Raw genomic sequence first — 27,253 nt, forward strand, 5'->3', positions numbered from 1 at the left:
CTGCCTCATCCACCCGCTGGGCCTGGAGACGACCTGCTTCATTCACCAACCAGGCCTGGAGACGTCTTGCTTTCTTCTGCCTTGAACTTCTCGACTCTCCTTTGGTGGGGACTACTGGTAGAGATATTCCTGGCTCCATCAGCTGCTTCAGTATAGTTTCTACCCACGATGGTGTCTTCTCTTCCTTTTTAAACCAGCACTGGAGCTGTACAGAGGTGGCACTTAACCTCGGAGACACCAGCGTCTTCCGCCATTCCTCTAAACCAGGACAATTTCTCCTCATCTGACCCAGGCTCTGGCTCCTGTAGCTGCCATCTTCCTGCTCCTGCCTCCACTGCTCCATCTTGGCCCCCTGTCACCCCACCTGTGTGGGCGTCACAGTTAAACACCTCTTCAGATGTTGCTGCTTCCACCTTGGACATTATGATGGACTCGGACTATGTCGGCATCCATGGAACTTGATGCACAGTCTTCTTCCAGTTATTGGTCTCTGAGAGACCATTTGCACTGCAGAAGGAAGATTTCACTGGGCACAGGGAACTGCATGCCTCACTTTGCACGCCTGCACCACCTGCCCGCCCCCATGCTACCCCGCTGTGCCTAACTGTGCCCCCCGCAATGCATTATAAGCCCCTAACATAAAGGGCTCAATATGAGATTTGTGCTATGAAAGTGAACGTACCGCAGCATATAGAATGACTGAGCATGACCGCACTCGCTGCAGGGTGGGAGGTCAGTGTTACAGCGTCACATCAGCTTCGTGGATGAGCTCCGCCCCTGCTGAGCTTCGTCTTCGAGGAGGATCTGACCTGTATCCAGTGTGTGTTCTGTACCGTCTGTCCTGATGGATCCCCCACCCCTCCCTCAGTCCTATATTCTCCCAACACACCATATACCACTCCGCTCCACCCCCAATGAGCTCCATCTCTGAGCGGGATATGACCTGTATCTAGTGTCTGTGTCCTGGTGGACCAACAGTCATATACCGGCCCCCCCCATAAAACCCTCCCCCTATTACACCATATACCTCTCCATAACTTCTTCAGTCATATACCCCTCCCCCCATTACACCATATACCCTCCATATACCCCTCCCCCTAATACACCATAGTAGATTCCGTTACTCGCCCTTCCCCTAACCAAAGCCCCCCTGTAACTCCTCCCTATAACTCCTCCCCTTACTCCATGTAAATCCTCCCTATAACTCCTCCCCTTACTCCATGTAACTCCTCCCTATAACTCCTCCCCTTACTCCATGTAACTCCTCCCTATATCTCCTCCCCTTACTCCATGTAACTCCTCCCTATATCTCCTCTTACCCCATGTAACTTTTCCCTATAACTCCTCCCCTTACTCCATGTAACTCCTCCCTATATCTCCTCCCCTTACTCCAGGTAACTCCTCTGTATAACTCCTTCCCTAACTCCTCCCTATAACTCCTCCCCTTACTCTAGGTAACTCCTCCCCTTACTCCAGGTAACTCCTCTGTATAACTCCTACCCTTACTCCATGTAACTCCTCCCTATAACCCCTCCCCTTACTCCATGTAACTCCTCCCTATATCTCCTCCTATTACTCCATGTAACTCCTCCCTTTAACCCCTCCACTAACTCCATGTATTTCCTTCCTATATCTCCTCCCCTTACTCCATGTAACTCCTCCCTATACCTCTTCCCCTTACTCATGTAACTTCTCCCTATAACTCCTCCCCTTACTCCATGTAACTCCTCCGTATATCTCTTCCATGTAACTCCTCCCTATAACCCTTCCCCTTACTCCATGTAACTCCTCCCTATATCTCCTCCTATTACTCCATGTAACTCCTCCCTTTAACCCCTCCGCTAACTCCATGTAACTCCTCCCTATATCTCCTCCTCTTACTCCAGGTAACTCCTCCCTATATCTCCTCCCCTTACTCCATGTAACTCCTCCCTATATCTCCTCCCCTTACTCCATGTAACTCCTCCCCTTACTCCATGTAACTCCTCCCTATATCTCCTCCCCTTACTCCATGTAACTCCTCCCTATATCTCCTCCCCTTACTCCATGTAACTCCTCCCTATATCTCCTCCCCTTACTCCATGTAACTCCTCCCTATATCTCCTCCCCTTACTCCATGTAACTCCTCCCTATAACTCCTCCCCTTACTCCATGTAACTCCTCCCTTTAACCATTCCCCTTACTCAATGTAACTCCTCCCTATATCTCCTCCCCTTACTCCATGTAACTCCTCCCTATATCTCCTCCCCTTACTCCATGTAACTCCTCCCCTTACTCCATGTAACTCCTCCCTATATCTCCTCCCCTTACTCCATGTAACTCCTACCCTTACTCTATTTAACTCCTCTCTATACCTATCCCCTTACTCCATGTAACTCCTCCCTATATCTCTTCCATGTAACTCCTCCCTATAACCCCTCCCCTTACTCCATGGAACTCCTCCCTATATCTCCTCCCCTTACTCCAGGTAACTCCTCTGTATAACTCCTTCCCTAACTCCTCCCTATAACTCCTCCCCTTACTCTAGGTAACTCCTCCCCTTACTCCAGGTAACTCCTCTGTATAACTCCTACCCTTACTCCATGTAACTCCTCCCTATAACCCCTCCCCTTACTCCATGTAACTCCTCCCTATATCTCCTCCTATTACTCCATGTAACTCCTCCCTTTAACCCCTCCACTAACTCCATGTATTTCCTTCCTATATCTCCTCCCCTTACTCCATGTAACTCCTCCCTATACCTCTTCCCCTTACTCATGTAACTTCTCCCTATAACTCCTCCCCTTACTCCATGTAACTCCTCCGTATATCTCTTCCATGTAACTCCTCCCTATAACCCTTCCCCTTACTCCATGTAACTCCTCCCTATATCTCCTCCTATTACTCCATGTAACTCCTCCCTTTAACCCCTCCGCTAACTCCATGTAACTCCTCCCTATATCTCCTCCTCTTACTCCAGGTAACTCCTCCCTATATCTCCTCCCCTTACTCCATGTAACTCCTCCCTATATCTCCTCCCCTTACTCCATGTAACTCCTCCCCTTACTCCATGTAACTCCTCCCTATATCTCCTCCCCTTACTCCATGTAACTCCTCCCTATATCTCCTCCCCTTACTCCATGTAACTCCTCCCTATATCTCCTCCCCTTACTCCATGTAACTCCTCCCTATATCTCCTCCCCTTACTCCATGTAACTCCTCCCTATAACTCCTCCCCTTACTCCATGTAACTCCTCCCTTTAACCATTCCCCTTACTCAATGTAACTCCTCCCTATATCTCCTCCCCTTACTCCATGTAACTCCTCCCTATATCTCCTCCCCTTACTCCATGTAACTCCTCCCCTTACTCCATGTAACTCCTCCCTATATCTCCTCCCCTTACTCCATGTAACTCCTACCCTTACTCTATTTAACTCCTCTCTATACCTATCCCCTTACTCCATGTAACTCCTCCCTATATCTCTTCCATGTAACTCCTCCCTATAACCCCTCCCCTTACTCCATGGAACTCCTCCCTATATCTCCTCCCCTTACTCCATGTAACTCCTCCCCTTACTCCATGTAACTCCTCCCTATATCTCCTCCCCTTACTCCATGTAACTCCTACCCTTACTCTATGTAACTCCTCTCTATACCTCTCCCCTTACTCCATGTAACTCCTCCCTATATCTCTTCCATGTAACTCCTCCCTATAACCCCTCCCCTTACTCCATGTAACTCCTCCCTTTACTCCATGTAACTCCTCCCTATATCTCCTATTACTCCATGTAACTCCTCCCTATATCTCCTCCCCTTACTCCATGTAACTCCTCCCTATAACTCCTCCCCTTACTCCATGTAACTCCTCCCTATAACTCCTCCTATTACTCCATGTAACTCCTCCCTTTAACCCCTCCGCTAACTCCATGTAACTCCTCCCTATAACTCCTCCCCTTACTCTAGGTAACTCCTCCCCTTACTCCAGGTAACTCCTCCCTATAACTCCTCCCCTTACTCCAGGTAACTTCTCCCTATATCTCCGCCTCTTACTCCATGTAACTCCTCCCTATAACCCCTCCCCTTACTCCATGTAACTCCTCCCTATATCTCCTCCTATTACTCCATGTAACTCCTCCCTTTAACCCCTCCACTAACTCCATGTATTTCCTTCCTATATCTCCTCCCCTTACTCCATGTAACTCCTCCCTATACCTCTTCCCCTTACTCATGTAACTTCTCCCTATAACTCCTCCCCTTACTCCATGTAACTCCTCCCTATATCTCTTCCATGTAACTCCTCCCTATAACCCTTCCCCTTACTCCATGTAACTCCTCCCTATATCTCCTCCTCTTACTCCATGTAACTTCTCCCTATATCTCCTCCCCTTAATCCATGTGACTCCTCCCTATATCTCCTCCTCTTTCTCCATGTAACTCCTCCCTATATCTCCTCCTCTTACTCCATGTAACTTCTCCCTATATCTCCTCCCCTTACTCCATGTGACTCCTCCCTATATCTCCTCCCCTTACTCCATGTAACTCCTCCCTATAACTCCTCCCCTTACTCCATGTAACTCCTCCCTATAACCCCTCCCCTTACTCCATGTAACTCCTCCCTATATCTCCTCCCCTTACTCCATGTAACTCCTCCCCTTACTCCATGTAACTCCTCCCTATATCTCCTCCCCTTACTCCATGTAACTCCTCCCTATAACTCCTCCCCTTACTCCATGTAACTCCTCCCTATAACTCCTCCCCTTACTCCATGTAACTCCTCCCTATAACCCCTCCCCTTACTCCATGTAACTCCTCCCTATATCTCCTCCCCTTACTCCATGTAACTCCTCCCCTTACTCCATGTAACTCCTCCCTATATCTCCTCCCCTTACTCCATGTAACTCCTCCCCTTACTCCATGTAACTCCTCCCTATAACCCCTCCCCTTACTCCATGTAACTCCTCCCTATATCTCCTCCCCTTACTCCATGTAACTCCTCTCCTTACTCCATGTAACTCCTCCCTATATCTCCTCCTCTTACTCCATTTAACTCCTCCCTATATCTCCTCCCCTTACTCCATGTAACTCCTCCCCTTACTCCATGTAACTCCTCCCCTTACTCCATGTAACTCCTCCCTATATCTCCTCCCCTTACTCCATGTAACTCCTCCCTATATCTCCTCCCCTTACTCCATGTAACTCCTCCCCTTACTCCATGTAACTCCTCCCTATATCTCCTCCCCTTACTCCATGTAACTCCTCCCCTTACTCCATGTAACTCCTCCCTATATCTCCTCCCCTTACTCCATGTAACTCCTCCCTATAACTCCTCCCCTTACTCCATGTAACTCCTCCCTATATCTCCTCCCCTTACTCCATGTTACTCCACCCAATAACGCCTTCTGTTACTATCCCGTTACCCTCCAGAGGACTCCTTGTGTGTATAGGCACCAGCTGTACAGTGTACTTTATATGCTGTGTATGTTCCTATAGGTGGCAGTGGAAGACGTGGAGATTATATGGGGGGATTCCTGTTATATCAGTACAATGCAGACCTCATTTCAAGGGGGGGGGAATCTGCTGCCTGTTACCCAGAACTCCCTTCTCTGAGCTTGAATTTACACTGTTGCTGCTGCTGCAAGTTACAGGGTCTGCGGGGCAGCCTCCCCGTGACCAGAGAGGCGACTTGTCCGATGGCGGCCATCTTCTCGGTCATGTCTGTTCTGCTGACCTGTAACTTCTTTACCATATAAGGTCTTATGGGAAGGAAAAAATTCATACAATCGAGGGTAAACTGTGAGCTAGAGTCCCCCGAAGAGGGTGCCCGAGCCTGAGATGGTGCATGTAGCCTTCTGATTGGCTGAGGGACGCGCCATCGCTGACAGGAGGTGGATTCTGATTGGCTCCTCTGTTTTGGCGCACACCGCCATGCTAACCTCGGTGGCTCTGCTCGCAGCGTCATGTAATGGGGACTTGTAGGAATCTTTTTTTCTTTTGTAAATTATTTAGAATTTTTTTTTAAATATCCAAAGGAATCACTGAGGTGATAAGTCGGCGGAGAAGCGGCCGTTCTCGGTGATTATACATAGACGCAAACAAAGGGAAATGTATTGTATGCAATAATAAAGAGTGTAAAGCTACCATGTGTACTGTGACTAACAACCATGTCCATCATACATACACTGATCACGCAGATCATTCACACTGGAACATACAAAGTTTGCTTACAGAGGACTTATTTTTACATGACTCTTTTAACAGGACTGGTACATGCGAGGGTCCATCATGCAGGACTGGTACATGCGAGGGTCCATCATACAGGACTGGTACATGCGAGGGTCCATCATACAGGACTGGTACATGCGAGGGTCCATCATACAGGACTGGTACATGCGAGGGTCCATCATACAGGACTGGTACATGCGAGGGTCCATCATACAGGACTGGTACATACGAGGGTCCATCATACAGGACTGGTACATGCGAGGGTCCATCATACAGGACTGGTACATACGAGGGTCCATCATACAGGACTGGTACATGTGAGAGTCCATCATACAGGACTGGTACATACGAGGGTCCATCATACAGGACTGGTACATACGAGGGTCCATCATACAGGACTGGTACATATGAGGGTCCATCATACAGGACTGGTACATATGAGGGTCCATCATACAGGACTGGTACATACGAGGGTCCATCATACAGGACTGGTACATACGAGGGTCCATCATACAGGACTGGTACATACGAGGGTCCATCATACAGGACTGGTACATGCGAGGGTCCATCATACAGGACTGGTACATGCGAGGGTCCATCATACAGGACTGGTACATGCGAGGGTCCATCATACAGGACTGGTACATGCGAGGGTCCATCATACAGGACTGGTACATGCGAGGGTCCATCATACAGGACTGGTACATGCGAGGGTCCATCATACAGGACTGGTACATGCGAGGGTCCATCATACAGGACTGGTACATGCGAGGGTCCATCATACAGGACTGGTACATGCGAGGATCCATCATACAGGACTGGTACATGCGAGGGTCCATCATACAGGACTGGTACATGCGAGGGTCCATCATGCAGGACTGGTACATGCGAGGGTCCATCATGCAGGACTGGTACATGCGAGGGTCCATCATGCAGGACTGGTACATACGAGGGTCCATCATACAGGACTGGTACATACGAGGGTCCATCATACAGGACTGGTACATGCGAGGGTCCATCATACAGGACTGGTACATGCGAGGGTCCATCATACAGGACTGGTACATGCGAGGATCCATCATACAGGACTGGTACATGCGAGGGTCCATCATACAGGACTGGTACATGCGAGGGTCCATCATACAGGACTGGTACATGCGAGGGTCCATCATGCAGGACTGGTACATACGAGGGTCCATCATACAGGACTGGTACATCAGGTCCGGGTACTTCCCTTTACTAGATTTCCAAAACTGCTGCTGCATTTCTTGGCCGGTACTTCATACACGACACCCCCCCTCCCCCCCTCTCCTTGCACTCCAGACCTGTAATCTCCTCCTCGCTTGTCATTTCTTTGCAACTGCCTGTTAAGGTGCCTCTTCAGGTTCAGCTAACAGTATAAGGTTTATGGGGGTCTCCTAACTCTCCACAGACTGATTATGTCAGTATAAGGTGTATGGGGGTCTCCTAACTCTCCACAGACAGATGTCAGTATAAGGTATATGGGGGTCTCCTAACTCTCCACAGACAGATGTCAGTATAAGGTGTATGGGGGTCTCCTGACTCTCCACAGACTGATGATGTCAGTATAAGGTGTATGGGGGTCTCCTGACTCCCTCCAGTCAGATGATGTCAGTATAAGGTTTATGGGGGTCTCCTGACTCCCTACAGTCAGATGATGTCAGTATAAGGTTTATGGGGGGGTCTCTTGGCTCTCCACAGTCAGATGATGTCAGTATAAGGTGTATGGGGGTCTCCTAACTCTCCACAGACAGATGTCAGTATAAGGTGTATGGGGGTCTCCTGACTCTCCACAGACAGATGTCAGTATAAGGTGTATGGGGGTCTCCTAACTCTCCACAGACTGATGATGTCAGTATAAGGTGTGTGAGGGTTGCTTGGCTCCCCACTCAAATTATGTCAGTATGATGTTTATGGGGGTCTCCTGACGCTCCACAGTCAGATGATGTCAGTATAAGGTGTATGGGGGTCTCCTGACTCCCTACAGACAGATGTCAGTATAAGGTATATGGGGGTCTCCTAACTCTCCACAGACAGATGTCAGTATAAGGTGTATGGGGGTCTCCTAACTCTCCACAGACAGATGTCAGTATAAGGTGTATGGGGGTCTCCTGACTCTCCACAGACAGATGTCAGTATAAGGTGTATGGGGGTCTCCTGACTCTCCACAGACAGATGTCAGTATAAGGTGTATGGGGGTCTCCTGACTCTCCACAGACAGATGTCAGTATAAGGTGTATGGGGGTCTCCTGACTCTCCATCGACAAATGAATATTTGTCTGATCCTTCTATATCTCGACACCAGAGAACAACATTGCTGCCCTCCTGAAGAGATGTAGGACACTCCTGAAGAGATGTAGGACACTCCTGAAGAGTCCTGTCACTGCCCGCACCATCTCCAGACACAGACTGCCCCTCCATGAGGGTTTCTCCGGGAAGGAGCAATCGTTCCTCCTGTCAGTGATTTTTGTGGCCTGTGTTGTTGTGACTGCAACGTTCCTGTAACGTTTTCTGTTTGTGTCTCTTCCAGGTCCTCACCCTGAAGCACTTTGATATTAATGGAATGCCCAAGGTGGTGCCTTTAAACTTGTCTTACCAGGACTTTAAGAAAGACATATCAGATAGCAAAGAATTGCTACGCGTTCCCCACAGGATGAAGAAGGTGGACTTTTCCAGTGTGGTCCTGCCGGCTATGCATGCTCCAGAACCCCATATTATCATCAATGGCAGATGTCCCCGGGAGGAAGAGACAGAGGAGGAAGAGGAGGCGGAGTTTCTTGGGGAAGACATAGATCTTCACAGTGGATCCAGCAGTGATGTAAGCCAGAAGAGTACAGAGAGGAGTCAGGAAGGGGCTCCTTCTACATTACTGGCAGATGACCAGAAGGATTCCCGAGGAAGAGCCTCCACAGCTGAGAATGATCTAGAACTAGAGGAAGGCTCCAAGACCTTAGTGCTGTTTTCTCCTGGAGACATGAAGAAGTCACCAGTGACTAATGAACTCATGCCTGACCTTGACCTAGGCACTCTTGCTGCAATCACACCTCAAGGAGAGAAGCCCCAACCTATGGGCAGCCAGTTAGATGTGTCAGAACCAGGAACTTTATCTTCCATACTTAAATCAGAACCAAAACCACCTTGTATGGCCGCTGCAGCCGCCGCCACCTCCTCCCCCTTTACCAAAGTCGAACGCACATTTGTTCACATTGCTGAAAAGACACACTTAAATGTCATGTCTTCCACCGGGCAGTTGATGAAATTGGAGGAGCATCAAGTCCTGGGACAATTTGATGAGGCCATTATGGGGGAGGCCGAGGAGGGCGACGCACAGAGAGCAAGGGGAACCACTACATCTGCTGTGGGAATACTTCAGATTGAACCCTATGCACCATCAGGAAGTCACGTGGGAGCAGAAGATCATCAGCCAGATCTACATGCAGCTAATGGAGTAAGAAGCTCTGAAGATCGACTGGAGAAAGACCCAATGAATGAAGCCACCGAGCAGGAAAAGATTGTGCTTTCTACCGATCGCCTTAATGAAACCCATCATGGCACCAGCAAGGCTCGAACTCAGGCTTCTGGCGTACGCTTTAGGAGTCGCATCCCTGTATTCCTGTCAGAGGAGGACACAGGATCAGATAAGTCTATGTCCTACTCTGCCAAAGAGAGGTTCCAAAAGAGAACAAAGCAGCTGGACCTTGCTCGCCTTGTGATGGAGAAGAGGCAGATCCGACTGCAGCGACTGGCCTCCGCAGGTTCATCGTCTGCTTCATCTAGTGAGGACCGCAGGAGAACATCTGAGACATTGTCCACAACGGGGTCGGAAGAAGACACCCCTGAGCTGGAAGACTCAGTCCCCAGGAAAGTCGTTAAAGAGAAACCATTGTGCATGAGAAAGGAAGAGTATGGGAAAAGTAGGATCCCACGTCCCATCACACCGATGAAGGACCTAAGGTTGATGGCACCACCATCCCCAAGTGTCAGCAAACTGAGGGAATCTGCAGCCGGCCTAAGGTAAGATGGTCTTTATCCTTGGACAAGACAGATGCCACCAGACCAATATAAAGGTCTGTGTACTGAGGTTGTGTCCAGCCCACGGTGGTCACCATCAGAACAAAAGCTTCAAGATAAAGGGACAGTCATCCATGTAATATGACATACAGTAGACCAATGCTTCTCAAACTGTGAGGGACCCCTAGTTGCTGGGGAGGCAGTAGTCACTAAAGTGACTATAAGCTGCACAGTCCTTTCCCGGGATGCAACACACTCTGGTTTAGGAACATTACTGACTTGTTTTGTTCCTTCTTTGATGTTATACAGAGTTTAGGGCACACATGAAGGGGAGACTGAGCAATAGTTTTTATTTTAACATGGACTTCCACCACAGATGGTAAGGCCCCAGCATCCTCCAGGTCAGTCTGGCAAGGCCCTGGGATCCTCTTGGTCAGCCTGGTGAGGCCGGGCATCTTCTTGGTCAGCCTGTCGAGGCCCCGGCACCCTCTTGGTCAGTCTGGGGAGGCCCGGCATCCTCTTGGTCAGTCTGGGGAGGCCCGGCATCCTCTTGGTCAGTCTGGGGAGGCCCCAGCATCCTCTTGGTCAGTCTGGCGAGGCCCCGGCATCCTCTTGGTCAGTCTGGCGAGGCCCCGGCATCCTCTTGGTCAGTCTGATGAGGCCCTGGAATCCTCTTGGTCAGTCTGATGAGGCCCTGGGATCCTCTTGGTCAGTCTGATGAGGCCCTGGGATCCTCTTGGTAAGTTTGGTGAGGCCCCAGCATTACTTTGCTCTGTTGGGTGAAGCTTCTGTAGTAGACTGTGTTCTGTTACATGTATTGCTGGACGGTTCCAGAAGGTGGATGTTCACATGGACTTCCCAGCATGGAGTAGCTTACTGTATATACACAGTCCTCTTCACAGTCATACTGTACCTAATGACTGCTCATCTCCACCCTTATCCTGTACCCGTGTGTGTGTGTGTGTGTATATATATATATATATATATATATATATATATATATATATATATATACACTGTACCCTACTAACAGTTTAGTTGCACCGTCCTCTTGATCAGCCCCTGAATGGGCGAGTTCTCCAGTTGGCTGATGGTCGGGTCTTGTTGGTGGTGTCAGGTCTCCATGGCTGCTCAGTCCCCAGGTGGTGTCAGGTCTCCATGGCTGCTCGGTCTCCAGGTGGTGTCAGGTCTCCATGGATGCTCGGTCTCCATGTGGTGTCGGGTATCCATGGCTGCTCGGTCTCCAGGTGGTGTCAGGTCTCCATGGATGCTCGGTCTCCAGGCGGTGTCCGGTCTCCATGGCTGCTCAGTCCCCAGGTGGTGTCAGGTCTCCATGGATGCTGGGTCTCCAGGTGGTGTCAGGTCTCCATGGCTGCTCGGTCTCCAGGTGGTGTCAGGTCTCCATGGATGCTCGGTCTCCATGTGGTGTTGGGTATCCATGGCTGCTCGGTCTCCAGGTGGTGTCAGGTCTCCATGGATGCTCGGTCTCCAGGTGGTGTCAGGTCTCCATGGCTGCTCAGTCCCCAGGTGGTGTCAGGTCTCCATGGATGCTGGGTCTCCATGGCTGCTCGGTCTCCAGGTGGTGTCAGGTCTCCATGGATGCTCGGTCTCCATGTGGTGTCGGGTATCCATGGCTGCTCGGTCTCCAGGTAGTGTCAGGTCTCCATGGATGCCCGGTCTCCAGGTGGTGTCAGGTCTCCATGGCTGCTCGGTCTCCAGGTGGTGTCAGGTCTCCATGGATGCTCGGTCTCCAGGTGGTGTCAGGTCTCCATGGATGCTCGGTCTCCAGGTGGTGTCGGGTATCCATGGCTGCTCGGTCTCCAGGTGGTGTCAGGTCTCCATGGATGCTCGGTCTCCAGGTGGTGTCGGGTATCCATGGCTGCTCGGTCTCCAGGTGGTGTCAGGTCTCCATGGATGCTCGGTCTCCAGGTGGTGTCGGGTATCCATGGCTGCTTGGTCTCCATGTGGTGTCAGGTCTCCATGGCTGCTCGGTCTCCAGCAGGGCCATATTTACCACTAGACACCCGTGGTCCGGTGCCTAGGGCAGCACCAAGGAGCAGGGGGACAGAAAAAACGAATTTTTTTGTGTTTATTTTTTTAGTTTCCCTCCTCCCGTTCAGACTTGCCAGTAAATCTGGTGTCTTTTCCAGGGGGGTGGGAGGTATGGTGGTATTGGTCAGGTCTAGTATCGCCAATAGGTGTGTGTAGATGGGGCGTCCTCAGGTTTAGTGCCTAGGGCAGCAGCAGCTGTTAATACAGCCCTGGTCTCCAGGTGGTGTCAGGTCTCCATGGCTGCTCAGTCTCCATGTGGTGTCAGGTCTCCATGGCTGCTCGGTCTCCAGGTGGTGTCAGGTCTCCATGGATGCTCGGTCTCCATGTGGTGTCGGGTATCCATGGCTACTTGGTCTCCATGGCTGCTCGGTCTCCAGGTGGTTTCAGGTCTCCATGGCTGCTCGGTCTCCATGTGGTGTCAGGTCTCCATGGCTGCTCGGTCTCCAGCAGGGCCGTATTTACCACTAGACACCCGTGGTCCGGTGCCTAGGGAAGCACCTTGCAGGGGGACAGAAAAAATGAATTTTTTTGTTTTTATTTTTTTAGTTTCCCTCCTCCCGTTCAGACTTGCCAGTAAATCTGGTGTCTTTGCCAGGGGGTGGGAGGTATGTTGGTATTGGTCAGGTCTGGTATCGCCAATAGGTGTGTGTAGATGGGGCGTCCTCAGGTTTAGTGCCTAGGGCAGCAGCAGCTGTTAATACAGCCCTGGTCTCCAGGTGGTGTCAGGTCTCCATGGCTGCTCAGTCTCCAGGTGGTGTCAGGTCTCCATGGCTGCTTGGTCTCCAGGTGGTGTCAGGTCTCCATGGATGCTCGGTCTCCATGTGGTGTCGGGTATCCATGGCTACTCGGTCTCCATGGCTGCTCGGTCTCCAGGTGGTTTCAGGTCTCCATGGCTGCTCGGTCTCCAGGTGGTTTCAGGTCTCCATGGCTGCTCGGTCTCCATGTGGTGTCAGGTCTCTATGGCTGCTTGGTCTCCATGTGGTGTCAGGTCTCCATGGATGCTCGGTCTCCATGTGGTGTCGGGTATCCATGGCTGCTCGGTCTCCATGGCTGCTCAGTCTCCATGTGGTGTCAGGTCTCCATGGCTGCTCAGTCTCCATGTGGTGTCAGGTCTCCATAGCTACTCGGTCTCCATGGCTGCTCTGTCTCCAGGTGGTTTCGGGTATCCAAGGCTGCTCGGTCTCCATGGCTGCTCGGTCTCCATGTGGTGTCAGGTCTCCATGTGGTGTCAGGTCTCCATGGATGCTCGGTCTCCAGGTGATGTCTGGTATCCATGGCTGCTCGGTCTCCATGTGGTGTCGGCAGGGCCGGCTCCAGGTTTTTGTGGGCCCTTGGGCGACAGAGCCTCGGCGGGCCCCTTTGAGGAGCAAATCATGGCGAGACAGGCGAGGAAAGATTTGCAGCAGAAGAAACATGCGGCTGCTGCATATCTTTCTCCTCCTGTATCTCCTGATCTCTGCAGTAGTCAGGACTCTGGAGGAGTCAGACACAGTGAAAGGATATATATATATATATATATATATATATATATATATATATATATATACACAGAGCAGGAGCTGTATACAGAACTAGCAGCTCCAGCATGTTATATATATATATAACATGCTGGAGCTGCTAGTTCTGTATACAGCTCCTGCTCTGTGTATATAAGGGATGGGTCCGTACGAACCCGAACTCTCGCCATCGATGTCTTCCACCTTCGTGGAGAGGGTGGATACAGTGGGAGGACCGCCTGGAAAACTGGGATACAACCATAGCCACAGGCTGTATCCCAGTTTTCCAGGCGGTACTCCCGCTGTATCCACCCGCTGCACAGAGTGGGCACACAGCGGGAATCATTTATTTATTTATATACAGAGCAGTAGCTGTATACAGAACTAGCAGCACCAGAATGTGATATATATATATATATATATATATATATATATATATATATATATATGAGAGAGAGAGAGAGCAGGAGCTGTATACAGAACCAGCAGCACCACTCCTGTATACAGCTCCTGCTCTGTGGATGGATAGATTAGATAGATAGATAGATAGATAGATAGAAAGTAGATAGGAGGTCCTGCTGTATACATATATATTACAGCAGGACCTGTATACACAAAACAAAACAACTAGAAACGCCAGCACATACAGTTGACTATTAGTTTACAGAGCCTACCGTCTGCCCTCTATCAGGTCAGGTGTCCGATCACATGACCCATGACATCACCACAGGTCCTTCATACTCAAAGGTCCTTTTCCTACCTACTCGGCTGTAGGGAAGACTTGCAGGAAGACGTGTGCCCGGGGACCCCAGTATGTATCGACGGGCCCCTAACTGTCACATGCGGCCTCTAGGGGCCCAGTCCCCTCTGTTACTACACTTTTTTTTTTTTTTTACTAACAAAAAAAAAAAAGTAGTAATAGACGGGAGTGGGCCCCTAGAGGAGCTGTGGGCCCCGGCACTTGCCCTAGTCAGGTCTCCATGGATGCTCGGTCTCCATGTGGTGTCAGGTCTCCATGGAGGCTCGGGCCCCATGTGGTGTTAGGTCTCCATGTGGTGTCAGGTCTCCATGGAGGCTCGGGCCCCATGTGGTGTTAGGTCTCCATGTGGTGTCAGGTCTCCATGGCTGCTCAGTCTCCATGTGGTGTCAAGTCTCCATGTGGTGTCAGGTCTCCATGGCTGCTCGGTCTCCAGGTGGTGTCAGGTCTCCATGCCTGCTTGGTCTCCATGTGGTGTCAGGTCTCCATGGATGCTCGGTTTCCATGTGGTGTCAGGTCTCCATGGCTGCTCGGTCTCTAGGTGGTGTCAGGTCTCCATGGAGGCTCGGGCCCCATAGGTGTCAGGTCTCCATGGCTGCTCGGTCTCCAGGTGGTGTCAGGTCTCCATGGCTGCTCGGTCTCCAGGTGGTTGCAGGTCTCCATGGCTGCTTGGTCTCCATGTGGTGTCAGGTCTCCATGGCTGCTCGGTCTCTAGGTGGTGTCAGGTCTCCATGGATGCTCGGGCCCCATGTGGTGTCAGGTCTCCATGGCTGCTCGGTCTCCATGTGGTGTCAGGTCTCCATGGCTGCTCGGTCTCTAGGTGGTGTCAGGTCTCCATGGAGGCTCGGGCCCCATGTGGTGTCAGGTCTCCATCGATGCTCAGTCTCCATGTGGTTGCAGGTCTCCATGGCTGCTTGGTCTCCATGTGGTGTCAGGTCTCCATGGCTGCTCGGTCTCTAGGTGGTGTCAGGTCTCCATGGATGCTCGGGCCCCATGTGGTGTCAGGTCTCCATGGATGCTCGGTCTCCATGTGGTGTCAGGTCTCCATGGATGCTCGGTCTCCATGTGGTGTCAGGTCTCCATGGCTGCTCGGTCTCCATGTGGTGACAGGTCTCCTCCCCTGATTCTTGTCCCCTTGTGACTGTTTTGCTCTTTATATTTTGCTCCTTCTCCTCACCTTTGGTCTCTGTTTCTTCTGACCTGTCTAGATACCAACCTCCACGGGTAACTCATGGCGGGACCACTAGGCTCTCCCCTGATCACAAGCCTAAATCTCTACATATGAGGCTTCCCCCTCTTTCAAGTCCAATACCTTCAAGAAACAATGTACGGAGGGTCAGTCGTGGCCCCCCAAAGAGTCCGGTGGTTCCAGTGCGAACACTGAGCGCATCACCGCGAAGCCAGTCTCTCTCCAGAACAGAAAGCCCATCTCCATCCCGGCAGAGAAGACCCATGGCTGCAACTCCCCGCGTACAGCCCACCCCCAGACTTCAGCCGCGGGCCCAGGTCCCTGGGGAGTGTCCAGCCACTCCTGCCGTTACACGAAAGGGACAAAGACTGAAGGTGCAAGGGCCGAATCTGGCAACCAAAGCAAAGCAGGGAACAAGCGATGGGAAAGGCAATGGCAGATAATGGCCCCGGTGCAGTCACACGACCTCAGCTAAGGAACATTTCTCTTCACTCAACCTGTGCTACGCAATATTCACAGTCCCTGATGAGGACTGTGCGATGAAGCAGAGCTCTGCCGGTCACATAGTAATCATGTTATTTTCACATTACATGTCTGTTGCCGAGATTGAAGATTTTGAAGCTGCAAGAAAAATCTGAAGGAGAACGATGAGCAGCCCATATCCACTGTGTACACCACCGACCAAGGCTGCCGGAGCAACCGGCACAAGAGCGACGGTGACTGCACCACAGATACAGCTACGTCTCTGCTCCTCGCTCTTCTCTGGCAGCTGCACTTATACTATATATAGTATATGTTACTGCTATGCAGACCTATGGCAAAGCCCTACAGAGGTCTGACCAAGGTTGCTGGAGTAACCAGCATGAGAGCGATGGTGATGGCACCACCGATGCAGCTGCGTCTCTGCTCTTTGCTTTCCTCCGGTGGCAGTCAGCTGCACTTATACTGTATATAGTGTATGTTACTGTTATGCAGACCTATGGCAGAGCCCTACAGGGGTCTGATCAAGGCTACCGGAGCAACCGGCACAAGAGCGACGGTGACAGCATCACCGATGCAGCTACATCTCAGCTCCTCGCTCTCCTCCAGCCGCAGTCAGTTGGACTTATACTGTATGTAGTATACGGTACTGCTATGCAGACCTATGGCAGAGCCCTACAGGGGTCGCTAAAATAATTTTGGCCAACAATCTTCCGGAGATTCACCATGAAGTTCCAGAATAATAATGTTAGGTAAAGGGCTGAGCACAGACAAGCACTCCCAGTAAGTGTGACACCATATGACGTAGCTGTGTCCACCACAATCCTGCACTTCTTCTGTTTTAGTTTGGGGCACCACAGTATACCACAGCGCAGCACAAAGTGATGACCAGTCCGGGGTGCAGGTCTGTACCTTCCCCAGGAATCAACTTGGATTGATTGGAGTCCGCACTGGATCAGAGTACTTGTTCAAAATTGTTTACACACCGCAACCAGATTGTACCAGTTCCCATGTGTGCCAGGCCAAACCCACAGGCATGTGACGGGGCAGGCGGCAGACGCATGAAGGACCCAAGATCTGTTTCTCCCTGTATAGACTGTAGGGAGAATCAGCAACACATAACGCTTCTTATAACGTTACAACATCCCATTATATCATGAAATAAAGCCTGCTATACAATGGCTGCCATCTTATTCTGACCGTCGTAAGTGTGTCCTGGCTGGAGCTGTGGCATCTGTGGTAAAACTTATGGTAATATCCTTGGTGGTATCGGGGGGATTAGTGGTAGTATTAGTGGTGATATCAGGGGAATCAGTGGTGGTATTGATGATAATAGAGGTATAGATGGTAGCATTGGTTATAGTGTGAGTGGTGGAATCAGTGATGGAACCAGTGGTAGTATCGGCAGTGCCATGAATAATTAAATCAATGGTGGCATGGAGTCAGTGGTAGTATCAGTGGTGGCATGATCAATGGAATCAGTGGTGGAATGAATTATGGAATTAGTGGCAGTATCAGTGTTGGCATGAATCATGGAGTCAGTGGTAGTATCAGTGGGGGCATGAATCATGGAGTCAGTGGTATTATCAGTGGTCTCATGAATTATGGAGTCAGTGTTAGTATCGGTGGGGGCATGGAATCATGGAGTCAGTGGTAGTATCAGTGGTGGCATGAATCATGGAGTCAGTGGTATTATCAGTGGTCTCATGAATTATGGAGTCAGTGGTAGTATCAGTGGGGGCATGAATCATGGAGTCAGTGGTAGTATCAATGGTGGCATGAATCATGGAGTCAGTGGTAGTATCAATGGGGGCATGAATCATGGAGTCAGTGGTAGTGTCAGTGGTGGCATGAATCATGGAGTCAGTGGTATTATCAGTGGTCTCATGAATTATGGAGTCAGTGTTAGTATCGGTGGGGGCATGGAATCATGGAGTCAGTGGTAGTATCAGTGGTGGCATGAATCATGGAGTCAGTGGTATTATCAGTGGTCTCATGAATTATGGAGTCAGTGGTGGCAGGAATCATGGAGTCAGTGGTAGTATCAGTGGTCTCATGAATCATGGAGTCAGTGGTAGTATCAGTGGGGGCAGGAATCATGGAGTCAGTGGTAGTATCGGTGGGGGCATGAATCATGGAGTCAGTGGTAGTATCAGTGGGGGCATGGAATCATGGAGTCAGTGGTAGTATCAGTGGGGGCAGGAATCATGGAGTCAGTGGTAGTATCAGTGGTCTCATGAATCATGGAGTCAATGGTAGTATCAGTGGGGGCAGGAATCATGGAGTCAGTGGTAGTATCAATGGGGGCATGAATCATGGAGTCAGTGGTAGTATCAGTGGTGGCATGAATCATGGAGTCAGTGGTATTATCAGTGGTCTCATGAATTATGGAGTCAGTGGTGGCAGGAATCATGGAGTCAGTGGTAGTATCAGTTATCTCATGAATTATGGAGTCAGTGGTAGTATCAGTTATCTCATGAATTATGGAGTCAGTGTTAGTATCAGTAGTCTCATGAATTATGGAGTCAGTGTTAGTATCAGTGGGGGCAGGAATCATGGAGTCAGTGGTAGTATCAGTGGTGGCATGAATCATGGAGTCAGTGGGGGCAGGAATCATGGATTCAGTGGTATTATCAGTGGTCTCATGAGTTATGGAGTCAGTGGTAGTATCAGTGGTCTCATGAATCATGGAGTCAGTGGTAGTATCAGTGGGGGCAGGAATCATGGAGTCAGTGGTAGTATCAGTGGTGGCATGAATCATGGAGTCAGTGGTATTATCAGTGGTCTCATGAATCATCGAGTCAGTGGTAGTATCAGTGGTCTCATGAATCATGGAGTCAGTGGTAGTATCAGTGGTCTCATGAATCATGGAGTCAGTGGTAGTATCAGTGGGGGCAGGAATCATGGAGTCAGTGGTATAATCAGTGGTCTCATGAATCATGGAGTCAGTGGTAGTATCAGTGGTCTCATGAATTATGGAGTCAGTGTTAGTATCAGTGGGGGCATGAATCATGGAGTCAATGGTAGTATCAGTGGTGGCATGAATCATGGAGTCAGTGGTAGTATCAGTGGGGGCATGAATCATGGAGTCAGTGGTAGTATCAGTGGGGGCAGGAATCATGGAGTCAGTGGTAGTATCAGTGGTCTCATGAATTATGGAGTCAGTGTTAGTATCAGTGGGGGCATGAATCATGGAGTCAGTGGTAGTATCAGTGGGGGCAGGAATCATGGAGTCAGTGGTAGTATCAGTGGTGGCATGAATCATGGAGTCAGTGGTATTATCAGTGGTCTCATGAATTATGGAGTCAGTGGTGGCATGAATCATGGAGTCAGTGGTAGTATCAGTGGTGGCATGAATCATGGAGTCAGTGGTATTATCAGTGGTCTCATGAATTATGGAGTCAGTGGTAGTATCAGTGGGGGCATGAATCATGGAGTCAGTGGTAGTATCAGTGGTGGCATGAATCGTGGAGTCAGTAGTATTATCAGTGGCCTCATGAATTATGGAGTCAGTGGTAGTATCAGTGGTCTCATGAATCATGAAGTCAGTGGTAGTATCAGTGGTCTCATGAATCATGGAGTCAGTGGTAATATCAGTGGGGGCAGGAATCATGGAGTCAGTGGTAGTATCGGTGGGGGCATGGAATCATGGAGTCAGTGGTAGTATCAGTGGGGGCAGGAATCATGGAGTCAGTGGTACTATCAGTGGTCTCATGAATTATGGAGTCAGTGGTGGCAGGAATCATGGAGTCAGTGGTAGTATCAGTGGTCTCATGAATTATGGAGTCTGTGGTGTCAGTGGGGGCATGAATCATGGAGTCAGTGGTAGTATCAGTGGTGGCATGAATTATGGAGTCAGTGGTAGTATCAGTGGGGGCATGAATCATGGACTCAGTGGTAGTATCAGTGGTGGCATGAATCATGGAGTCAGTGGTATTATCAGTGGTCTCATGAATCATGGAGTCAGTGGCAGTATCAGTGGTCTCATGAATCATGGAGTCAGTGGTAGTATCAGTGGTCTCATGAATCATGGAGTCAGTGGTAGTATCAGTGGTGGCAGGAATCATGGACTCAGTGGTAGTATCGGTGGGGGCATGGAATCATGGAGTCAGTGGTAGTATCAGTGGTGGCATGAATCATGGAGTCAGTGGTATTATCAGTGGTCTCATGAATTATGGAGTCAGTGGTGGCAGGAATCATGGAGTCAGTGGTAGTATCAGTGGTCTCATGAATCATGGAGTCAGTGGTAGTATCAGTGGGGGCAGGAATCATGGAGTCAGTGGTAGTATCGGTGGGGGCATGAATCATGGAGTCAGTGGTAGTATCAGTGGGGGCATGAATCATGGAGTCAGTGGTATTATCAGTGGTCTCATGAATTATGGAGCCAGTGGTGGCAGGAATCATGGAGTCAGTGGTAGTATCAGTTATCTCATGAATTATGGAGTCAGTGGTAGTATCAGTTATCTCATGAATTATGGAGTCAGTGTTAGTATCAGTAGTCTCATGAATTATGGAGTCAGTGTTAGTATCAGTGGGGGCAGGAATCATGGAGTCAGTGGTAGTATCAGTGGTGGCATGAATCATGGAGTCAGTGGGGGCAGGAATCATGGATTCAGTGGTATTATCAGTGGTCTCATGAGTTATGGAGTCAGTGATAGTATCAGTGGTCTCATGAATCATGGAGTCAGTGGTAGTATCAGTGGGGGCAGGAATCATGGAGTCAGTGGTAGTATCAGTGGTGGCATGAATCATGGAGTCAGTGGTATTATCAGTGGTCTCATGAATCAGCGAGTCAGTGGTAGTATCAGTGGTCTCATGAATCATGGAGTCAGTGGTAGGATCAGTGGTCTCATGAATCATGGAGTCAGTGGTAGTATCAGTGGGGGCAGGAATCATGGAGTCAGTGGTAGTATCAGTGGTCTCATGAATCATGGAGTCAGTGGTAGTATCAGTGGGGGCATGAATCATGGAGTCAGTGGTAGTATCAGTGGTCTCATGAATTATGGAGTCAGTGTTAGTATCAGTGGGGGCATGAATCATGGAGTCAGTGGTAGTATCAGTGGGGGCAGGAATCATGGAGTCAGTGGTAGTATCAGTGGTGGCAGGAATCATGGAGTCAGTGGTAGTATCAGTGGTGGCATGAATCATGGAGTCAGTGGTAGTATCAGTGGGGGCATGAATCATGGAGTCAGTGGTAGTATCAGTGGGGGCAGGAATCATGGAGTCAGTGGTAGTATCAGTGGTGGCATGAATCATGGAGTCAGTGGTAGTATCAGTGGGGGCATGAATCATGGAGTCAGTGGTAGTATCAGTGGGGGCAGGAATCATGGAGTCAGTGGTAGTATCAGTGGTCTCATGAATTATGGAGTCAGTGTTAGTATCAGTGGGGGCATGAATCATGGAGTCAGTGGTAGTAGCAGTGGGGGCAGGAATCATGGAGTCAGTGGTAGTATCAGTGGTGGCATGAATCATGGAGTCAGTGGTATTATCAGTGGTCTCATGAATTATGGAGTCAGTGGTGGCATGAATCATGGAGTCAGTGGTAGTATCAGTGGTGGCATGAATCATGGAGTCAGTGGTAGTATCAGTGGTGGCATGAATCATGGAGTCAGTGGTAGTATCAGTGGTGGCATGAATCATGGAGTCAGTGGTATCAGTGGTCTCATGAATTATGGAGTCAGTGGTAGTATCAGTGGGGGCATGAATCATGGAGTCAGTGGTAGTATCAGTGGTGGCATGAATCGTGGAGTCAGTAGTATTATCAGTGGCCTCATGAATTATGGAGTCAGTGGTGGCAGGAATCATGAAGTCAGTGGTAGTATCAGTGGTCTCATGAATCATGGAGTCAGTGGTAGTATCAGTGGGGGCAGGAATCATGGAGTCAGTGGTAGTATCGGTGGGGGCATGGAATCATGGAGTCAGTGGTAGTATCAGTGGGGGCAGGAATCATGGAGTCAGTGGTACTATCAGTGGTCTCATGAATTATGGAGTCAGTGGTGGCAGGAATCATAGAGTCAGTGGTAGTATCAGTGGTCTCATGAATTATGGAGTCAGTGGTGTCAGTGGGGGCATGAATCATGGAGTCAGTGGTAGTATCAGTGGTGGCATGAATCATGGAGTCAGTGGTAGTATCAGTGGTGGCATGAATCATGGAGTCAGTGGTATTATCAGTGGTCTTATGAATTATGGAGTCAGTGGTAGTATCAGTGGGGGCATGAATCATGGACTCAGTGGTAGTATCAGTGGTGGCATGAATCATGGAGTCAGTGGTATTATCAGTGGTCTCATGAATCATGGAGTCAGTGGCAGTATCAGTGGTCTCATGAATCATGGAGTCAGTGGTAGTATCAGTGGTCTCATGAATCATGGAGTCAGTGGTAGTATCAGTGGTGGCAGGAATCATGGACTCAGTGGTAGTATCAGTGGTCTCATGAATCATGGAGTCAGTGGTAGTATCAGTGGTGGCAGGAATCATGGACTCAGTGGTAGTATCAGTGGTCTCATGAATCATGGAGTCAGTGGTAGTATCAGTGGTGGCATGAATCATGGAGTCAGTGGTATCAGTGGTCTCATGAATTATGGAGTCAGTGGTAGTATCAGTGGGGGCATGAATCATGGAGTCAGTGGTAGTATCAGTGGTGGCATGAATCGTGGAGTCAGTAGTATTATCAGTGGCCTCATGAATTATGGAGTCAGTGGTGGCAGGAATCATGAAGTCAGTGGTAGTATCAGTGGTCTCATGAATCATGGAGTCAGTGGTAGTATCAGTGGGGGCAGGAATCATGGAGTCAGTGGTAGTATCGGTGGGGGCATGGAATCATGGAGTCAGTGGTAGTATCAGTGGGGGCAGGAATCATGGAGTCAGTGGTACTATCCAGTGGTACTATCAGTGGTCTCATGAATTATGGAGTCAGTGGTGGCAGGAATCATGGAGTCAGTGGTAGTATCAGTGGTCTCATGAATTATGGAGTCAGTGGTGTCAGTGGGGGCATGAATCATGGAGTCAGTGGTAGTATCAGTGGTGGCATGAATCATGGAGTCAGTGGTAGTATCAGTGGTGGCATGAATCATGGAGTCAGTGGTAGTATCAGTGGTCTTATGAATTATGGAGTCAGTGGTAGTATCAGTGGGGGCATGAATCATGGACTCAGTGGTAGTATCAGTGGTGGCATGAATCATGGAGTCAGTGGTATTATCAGTGGTCTCATGAATCATGGAGTCAGTGGCAGTATCAGTGGTCTCATGAATCATGGAGTCAGTGGTAGTATCAGTGGTCTCATGAATCATGGAGTCAGTGGTAGTATCAGTGGTGGCAGGAATCATGGACTCAGTGGTAGTATCAGTGGTCTCATGAATCATGGAGTCAGTGGTAGTATCAGTGGTGGCAGGAATCATGGACTCAGTGGTAGTATCAGTGGTCTCATGAATCATGGAGTCAGTGGTAGTATCAGTGGTGGCATGAATCATGGAGTCAGTGGTATCAGTGGTCTCATGAATTATGGAGTCAGTGGTAGTATCAGTGGGGGCATGAATCATGGAGTCAGTGGTAGTATCAGTGGTGGCATGAATCGTGGAGTCAGTAGTATTATCAGTGGCCTCATGAATTATGGAGTCAGTGGTGGCAGGAATCATGAAGTCAGTGGTAGTATCAGTGGTCTCATGAATCATGGAGTCAGTGGTAGTATCAGTGGGGGCAGGAATCATGGAGTCAGTGGTAGTATCGGTGGGGGCATGGAATCATGGAGTCAGTGGTAGTATCAGTGGGGGCAGGAATCATGGAGTCAGTGGTATCAGTGGTCTCATGAATTATGGAGTCAGTGGTAGTATCAGTGGGGGCATGAATCATGGAGTCAGTGGTAGTATCAGTGGTGGCATGAATCGTGGAGTCAGTAGTATTATCAGTGGCCTCATGAATTATGGAGTCAGTGGTGGCAGGAATCATGAAGTCAGTGGTAGTATCAGTGGTCTCATGAATCATGGAGTCAGTGGTAGTATCAGTGGGGGCAGGAATCATGGAGTCAGTGGTAGTATCGGTGGGGGCATGGAATCATGGAGTCAGTGGTAGTATCAGTGGGGGCAGGAATCATGGAGTCAGTGGTAGTATCAGTGGGGGCAGGAATCATGGAGTCAGTGGTAGTATCAGTGGTCTCATGAATTATGGAGTCAGTGGTGGCAGGAATCATGGAGTCAGTGGTAGTATCAGTGGGGGCATGAATCATGGAGTCAGTGGTAGTATCAGTGGTCTCATGAATTATGGAGTCAGTGGTGTCAGTGGGGGCATGAATCATGGAGTCAGTGGTAGTATCAGTGGTGGCATGAATCATGGAGTCAGTGGTAGTATCAGTGGTGGCATGAATCATGGAGTCAGTGGTATTATCAGTGGTCTTATGAATTATGGAGTCAGTGGTAGTATCAGTGGGGGCATGAATCATGGACTCAGTGGTAGTATCAGTGGTGGCATGAATCATGGAGTCAGTGGTATTATCAGTGGTCTCATGAATCATAGAGTCAGTGGCAGTATCAGTGGTCTCATGAATCATGGAGTCAGTGGTAGTATCAGTGGTCTCATGAATCATGGAGTCAGTGGTAGTATCAGTGGTGGCAGAAATCATGGACTCAGTGGTAGTATCAGTGCTCTCATGAATCATGGAGTCAGTGGTAGTATCAGTGGGGGCAGGAATCATGGAGTCAGTGGTAGTATCAGTGGTCTCATGAATCATGGAGTCAGTGGCAGTATCAGTGGTCTCATGAATCATGGAGTCAGTGGTAGTATCAGTGGTCTCATGAATCATGGAGTCAGTGGTAGTATCGGTGGGGGCATGGAATCATGGAGTCAGTGGTAGTATCAGTGGGGGCAGGAATCATGGAGTCAGTGGTAGTATCAGTGGTGGCATGGAATCATGGAGTCAGTGGTAGTATCAGTGGGGGCAGGAATCATGGAGTCAGTGGTAGTATCAGTGGGGGCAGGAATCATGGAGTCAGTGGTAGTATCAGTGGGGGCAGGAATCATGGAGTCAGTGGTAGTATCAGTGGGGGCATGAATCATGGAGTCAGTGGTAGTATCAGTGGTCTCATGAATTATGGAGTCAGTGGTGGCAGGAATCATGGAGTCAGTGGTAGTATCAGTGGTGGCATGAATCATGGAGTCAGTGGTATTATCAGTGGTCTCATGAATCATGGAGTCAGTGGTAGTATCAGTGGGGGCATGAATCATGGAGTCAGTGGTAGTATCAGTGGTCTCATGAATTATGGAGTCAGTGGTGGCAGGAATCATGGAGTCAGTGGTAGTATCAGTGGTGGCATAAATCATGGAGTCAGTGGTATTATCAGTGGTCTCATGAATCATGGAGTCAGTGGTAGTATCAGTGGGGGCATGAATCATGGAGTCAGTGGTAGTATCAGTGGTCTCATGAATTATGGAGTCAGTGGTGGCAGGAATCATGGAGTCAGTGGTAGTATCAGTGGTGGCATGAATCATGGAGTCAGTGGTATTATCAGTGGTCTCATGAATCATGGAGTCAGTGGTAGTATCAGTGGGGGCAGGAATCATGGAGTCAGTGGTAGTATCAGTGGTCTCATGAATCATGGAGTCAGTGGTAGTATCAGTGGGGGCAGGAATCATGGAGTCAGTGGTAGTATCAGTGGGGGCATGGAATCATGGAGTCAGTGGTAGTATCAGTGGGGGCAGGAATCATGGAGTCAGTGGTAGTATCAGTGGTCTCATGAATCATGAAGTCAGTGGTAGTATCAGTGGTCTCATGAATCATGGAGTCAGTGGTAGTATCAGTGGGGGCAGGAATCATGGAGTCAGTGGTAGTATCAGTGGGGGCAGGAATTATCGAGTCAGTGGTAGTATCAGTGGGGGCAGGAATCATCGAGTCAGTGGTAGAATCAGTGGTCTCATGAATCATGAAATCAGTGACAGTATCAGTGGTCTCATGAATCATGGAGTCAGTTGGGGACTGAATCCTAGAATCAGTGGTAATATCGGTGTTATGGAATCAGTGGTAATATCGGTTATAGCATGATGGATGGAACAAGTGGTAGTTTGAATTAGGACATCAGTCATTGGATCATTCATAGTATGAGCAATGGAATCAATGGGGATCAGTCCATTAGATGCTGTGAAAATAATAGATACAGTATATACCCAGGTTATACCAGCTGTGTATATATAATTATATACAGTATATACCCAGGTTATACCAGCTGTACATATATAATTATATACAGTATATACCCAGGTTATACCAGCTGTACATATATAATTATATACAGTATATACCCAGGTTATACCAGCTGTACATATATAATTATATACAGTATATACCCAGGTTATACCAGCTGTACATACATAATTATATACAGTATATACCCAGGTTATACCAGCTGTACATACATAATTATATACAGTATATACCCAGGTTATACTAGCTGCACATATATAATTATAAACAGGAGATACCCAGGTTATACTGGCTGTACATATATAATTATACACACTATATACCTAGGTTATACCAGCTGTACATATATAATTATATACAGGAGATCCCCAGGTTATACTAGCTGTACATATATAATTATATACAGGAGATACCCAGGTTATACTGGCTGTACATATATAATTATTTTTGGTATATACCCAGGTTATACCAGCTGTACATATATAATTATACACATATACCAAGGTTATACCGGCTGCACATATATAATTATATACAGGAGATATCCAGGTTATACCGGCTGCACATATATAATTATATACAGGAGATACCCAGGTTATACCGGCTGTACATATATAATTATATACAGGAGATACCCAGGTTATACCGGCTGCACATATATAATTATATACAGGATATACCCAGGTTATACCGGCTGCACATATATAATTATATACAGGATATACCCAGGTTATACCGGCTGCACATATATAATTATATACAGGATATACCCAGGTTATACCGGCTGCACATATATAATTATATACAGGATATACCCAGGTTATACCGGCTGCACATATATAATTATATACAGGATAT

The 27,253-nt window shown here is 48.9% G+C and overlaps 1 protein-coding gene across 1 annotated transcript in view; it reads left to right on the forward strand.

The window, feature by feature from the left end:
- TTBK1 (tau tubulin kinase 1) overlaps nt 1-17,376 on the forward strand; it is a 130,913-nt gene extending 113,537 nt beyond the window's left edge. Inside the window, exons 14-15 of the mRNA XM_069954379.1 lie at nt 8,754-10,237; nt 15,748-17,376. Of these exons, the coding sequence (XP_069810480.1) occupies nt 8,754-10,237; nt 15,748-16,171 (1,908 nt within the window). The 3' untranslated portion in view covers nt 16,172-17,376. The remainder of the gene's footprint in view (nt 1-8,753; nt 10,238-15,747) is intronic.
- The last annotated feature ends 9,877 nt before the right edge of the window (nt 17,377-27,253 follow it).

Source organism: Dendropsophus ebraccatus, chromosome 15, assembly GCF_027789765.1.
Source record: "Dendropsophus ebraccatus isolate aDenEbr1 chromosome 15, aDenEbr1.pat, whole genome shotgun sequence".
NCBI lineage: Eukaryota > Metazoa > Chordata > Amphibia > Anura > Hylidae > Dendropsophus > Dendropsophus ebraccatus.